The sequence below is a fragment of the Triticum dicoccoides genome, chromosome 4A (assembly GCF_002162155.2).
Source record: "Triticum dicoccoides isolate Atlit2015 ecotype Zavitan chromosome 4A, WEW_v2.0, whole genome shotgun sequence".
Taxonomy (NCBI): Eukaryota; Viridiplantae; Streptophyta; class Magnoliopsida; order Poales; family Poaceae; genus Triticum; species Triticum dicoccoides.
Genome location: NC_041386.1, coordinates 476,231,215 through 476,236,423, shown reverse-complemented (window position 1 = coordinate 476,236,423; position 5,209 = coordinate 476,231,215). Strand labels below are relative to the sequence as shown.

General features: G+C 45.8%; 1 protein-coding gene across 1 annotated transcript in view; it reads left to right on the top strand.

The window, feature by feature from the left end:
• Positions 1-778: 778 nt before the first annotated feature.
• The window catches only part of LOC119286290, a 9,755-nt gene continuing 5,324 nt past the window's right edge, over positions 779-5,209 (top strand). The window contains exons 1-2 of the mRNA XM_037565664.1: positions 779-2,520; positions 2,631-3,577. Coding sequence (XP_037421561.1) covers positions 1,168-2,520; positions 2,631-3,577 — 2,300 coding nt within the window. The 5' untranslated portion in view covers positions 779-1,167. The remainder of the gene's footprint in view (positions 2,521-2,630; positions 3,578-5,209) is intronic.

Below are 5,209 nucleotides of genomic sequence, written 5' to 3'. Positions count from 1 at the left end.
CTCGAGTTGATGGCATCTTTTAGAAAATGCTAAAAATGTGATGCTAATTATACGAATAAGAATAGTTTTTTTTTGCAAGAGAGGAACAATAATGACTGCAGTGACAATATATCTCAAGGACACCTTCGAGTTTTTGAGTTGGTCCTATTAAAGTAGGAATAGTAAAATACATGATTGAAGTGTCACATGACCTTTAATACTGCAGGGCTGTGCACATAAAAACTTAATAATTTGAAGTAGATGAAAAATTTCCTATAAAATCTTTAAATATAAATGAATCCCCGAGAAAAATATATTACAGTTTGCAGAACCCGTATAGCAATCTTCTATAATAATTAGAATTCTTCAAAAATCTTTTGAGAATCCTTCAAATCAAATAGACACTACATGTGTTATCTATTTTTAAACTTGCATGTGGAAGAGTAAATATTTCCAACTTCAATTATGAGTTGTTACCCAAGCAAAATTAATCACACAAATCTAAACATTTATCGCTCATCGTAAGGTAGACAGTGGCTTCTCCTCGCATTTAACAGTAATTATGGACCTGCCCCTTCATCTCTCACATAAAAATAATTATGGACCGGCGGCTACATCCTCACATAAAAGTAATTATACATCGTTCGGAGGTAGAAAAATGTCGCTATCTGGTACCATTTTATTGTAAAACAGATAAGGTAACATAAGAGCAATCCAAAAATGACTAGAGAAAAGGAAGGCAAAAATGACGCTTTATGTGGTTTTCGCTTCTTCCCACGCCGACCAAACCAAAGAGGCCAGAGGAAGGAAAAAAAAAAGATCCAACGAAATTACACAATCCAAGAGCAAACCTAGGGTTTTCGCCATGACCACCGCGCGCCTCGAGCTCCTCCACCCCTCCTCCATTCCCAATCTCTCCTAGGGCGACGCCGATACCCTGCCCCGCATCTCGCATCCGCGAGAAAGGAGCCGCCTTTCCTTTCCTCTCCGCCCGCTCCCTCTCTTCCATCCCAGGGTTTCCTCCCCCTTTCCCCTTTCCGCCCTCAAAGCCGCCGCATCGCATCGCGTCGCCCACGCAGCAAGCAAGTAAGCCGCCCGCTATCGTCGCCAGGTAGGGCGTGAGATTCGGAGGAAGGCGCTGGCGATCGACCTCCGGGTTAGGGCCTCGGCAGCGGCGGCGGTCGGATAATGTGTATACTGTGCGCCGTGCAACGGTGGTCGCGGCGCGTCGCCACCATGCTGCCGTGGCTCGTCCTCCCGCTCATCCTCCTCTGGGCGCTCTCCCAGCTCCTGCCCGCCGCCTACCGCTTCGAGGTCACCTCCCCGCGCCTCGCCTGCGTCTCCGTCCTCCTCCTCACCCTCTTCTGGTACGAGATTCTCCTCCCGCGCCTCTCCATCTGGCGTGCCCGCCGCTCGGCGCGCCTCCGCGAGGAGCGCCGCGCCCATGCGCTCGAGCTTCAGAAGCTCCGCAAGACCGCCACACGCCGTTGCCGCAACTGCAACAATCCCTACAGGGACCAGAACCCTGGCGGCGGCAAGTTCATGTGCTCATACTGTGGCCACGTATCCAAGCGGCCCGTGCTTGACCTTGGCCCTGCGGGGAAGGTCCCCGCTGGGTGGCCTTGCAGTCAGGATTGGGCCAATGCTGTTGGTGACCCGGGTTACTGGCTTGACCTGCAGTGTTCCGCCGATAACTCGTACTCAGGCTTCTCATGGCGGCTGTTCTCGTGCTTTTGCACCAGTATGGCATGGTTCTGGAAGAAAGTGTTCAGGTTTGGGTCATCAGTGGACAGCGGTGGATTGGGCCGGGATGGCAGAATGTTGACAAAAGCAGGGGACAATGGAGGCAAGGCTGAGGAGAGCAGAGTGGACAAGGCGAAAAGGAAGGCTGAGGAGAAGAGGTTGGCGAGGTTGGAGAGGGAAATGCTAGAGGAGGAGGAAAGGAAGCAGCGAGAAGAGATGGCAAAGCTAGTAGAGGAGCGGAGAAGGCTGAGGGATGAGAAAGCAGAGGCTGAGGAGCGATCCAAAGGTGCTACCCCCGTCGGGGAGAAGGATGCTAGGAAGGAAGCAGAACGGAGGCGGCAGGAGAGGAGGAGGAAGGAAGACAAGGGATCAAGCAAGAGCAATTCAGACTGCGAAGATGTTGAGAGAAGAGTAAGCAGAGAAGGTGAGAGGAAGCGCGACTTTGATAGAAGGAATGAGACAGACAGGCGGGATGCGGCAAGAGTTGGGACAGATGGATACAAGCCCAATAACTTTGAATCTAACAGTCAGGGTAGTAAGATAGCACAGAGCAAGACGAAGTACTTTGGTCGTATGACTGGAGGTTTATTATCTTCTTCCAGAGGTTTTGGTGGTGGCTCCTTTTTTGGTAGAAGTGCTCAGGCCCCCGTTCATCAAGCTAACAAGGTGACTAAACCGCTCATTACTGCAACTGACCAGAGTATTAAAAGAGATACCCAACCTGCAGCCACACCAGCAATGGTCAAATCTGCCACAGCCGGAGAAACTAGAAATTCATTGACTAATTTTAGTCGACCTGTAAGTAAAAGAGCATCGCTATGTACTGTTTTCATCTGAACAAATAGCGTATGTTGTTTTCACCCAATTGACCATCTTACATTTAATTATTTGTGTTCTGCTTTGTGCAGGTTAGTCCAAATATGCTGGCACATCCTACAGGCCTTAAAAAGTCATGGCATCAGTTGTTTAGTCGCTCAGCTGCAGTTTCCCCTTGTCCCGATGTTACTGCTTCAGCTCGTGAGAAGAACATGCAGCCTGCCCCAAATGGTGCACAGATAAGCAGCGCTCAAAATTTTCTGGCTCAGTATCCTCCTCTGGACAGCACGCCGAAGTTAAGCCAATCCATGCACTCTGCAGGGTTTCCGCCAGTGAATGGAGCATCTGCCAATATGCCGCTATCTCATTTTCCAGCGGGACACTCGCCCTTCGGTAAAGTTTCAGAAGCAGCATTACTGGAAGAACCTGAGCAATTTGAGGACCCGTGCTATGATCCAGATGCCATTGCATTGCTTGGTCCAGTTTCAGAGTCCCTAGACAACTTCCCTCCAGACTGGGATAGCAGATTCACCTTGAATGATGTCACCAAGCAACCACATGTTAGGAACCCCATGCCTTCACCAATTGAGTCTCCTCTATCAAGATCACGGACTGTTGAACGAAATCCTATTAGACCCTCACATTTCTCAACTGCAAAAGGGCATAATGGTTCAATGTCAGCTGAGGCTAACAATGAGCAAGGCACATGGCAAATGTGGAGCACGCCGCTGGTACAGGACAGTTTAGGTCTGCGAGGTCCTCAGGGACAATGGCTTCTACCAAACACAAATCAATTCAACCATGGCATCAATCATTTGAATGGTGGAACAAGAAGCCCCCTCAGTGCTGGTCTGAATGACAATGATTTATGGCTGCAGAAATCACCCTTCCAGCAATTGCCTCTTGATACAGATAGTCTGTTCCTTTCACACGACATGTCAGAAAATGCTATACACAGTGACTTGGGTTTTGGATCTCCAAACAAAACAGCCCGTGCGCACCCCTTTGGACCACCTGATCCTTGTCATTCTTGGTCCAAGTAAGTCCTCTGACATTGTTTTTAGATCTTCTACATTTTCTGCAACAGTCAAGTTTTGTATCCTTACCAATTGTTTGATATTCTTAACTTGAGCTTAAAACTCGGAATAATCACCTGCTGTTGTCAATTATCATTTTGTATGTGGCTACAATTCTAAATATGTGATTCAGATTGTCTTATTCACTATTGTGTATAGCTTTGTGTATCAATACATGTAAGCATCAATTGGCTGAAAAATATCATAATGATACTCTTACTTGAATTCACGTATATGTACATGCAATGTGTGTGTTTATAACCATTGAAGCTTAGACTTTATAGACAGTTTTTAATAGTTTATGAAAGATAACCAAGAGAATTTTTTAGGTAATGTCCTTTGATTGGTATGCAGTACAACCGATTGCTTGCATTTCTGCAATATTCTGTGCTGGAATGAGCCTAATCTTGTTGTTTGTGAAACATATGTGACTCTTGGGCTATGTGATTGGTCCTTTTGTCTCTGAACCACTAGAAGCACCAATAATCTTTTACACTTCAGTGAAAAATTTGTGTTAGTCTTGTGTATGAGCAATAATCAAATATGCTTCATTGCATGCAATTTAGTTTTTCTGAATGTGACGAATCGTCATACCATTTTAACTTTAGAAATATACTCCCTCCTCCTCATAATATAAGGGCGTTTCTGACACTACACTAGTGTAAAAAACGCTCTTATATTATGGGATGGAGGAGTAGTTTTTTGTTTCTATATGGTCAACTGGTATCTGGAACAACCAGGTAGCAAGAATGGCAAGTGGACCTTGAAACTGTATGTATTGTTTACATGTCAAGGATTGGTTTGAATTTTGGAGTGAACCACAAATGGCAGATAGGAGAATGGTCATTGTTTCCATTTATTTGTAGAAACTTTCTTCCTGTGCCACTTTCAGTGTAGGCAGTGGGGACTGAAGTCAGTTTAGTCTACAGCATTAAATACAAATATATTGTTTTAGAGGATATGATGTGCCTAACTACCATGAAGTCATCATACATGGTGTTGTGTTAATGCAATGAATTTAGTGCACTTTGACTTGTCAATTCCAGCATGTGCATTCTGTGGCTTATCTGTAATTTGTGGCGGGCAGAAGAGCTCACTTGAAGCTAAGACTGTCCTGTTTGTTGCTACATAATTTTTAATGCGTTTTATAGCGACCACCCCCCTTTATAACGCTTATGGCGTATGGCGAGGTGACAACATAGACCAACCTTGCTTTGATACCAAATTAAATCACTACTTCATAGACATGGCCTAACTTAGTGTGACAACAAAATAAATCACTAATTGAGTTGTACATACCTTGTTGGCGTGCATGTAGGACGCATATTCATGATAAACATTGAGCAACGAGCAAGATTGAATTAAGCATAGCACCAGCCAGGCAGCCACTAGTCATGTACCAAATCAAGCAGAACACCAGCCACCAATATAGCATGTACATAAGTTCAGAACAGAGAATAGAAACAGTGCAGGAATGCGGGTAGAAGAAGGGAGTTGGGGGGAAGCTTACCTTGCTGGCTGTTGCACGCAGCGGAGGCAGCAGAAGAGAGGAGGCGCTGTGCAAATCTGGAACTGGATGCGGGCGGCACAGAAGC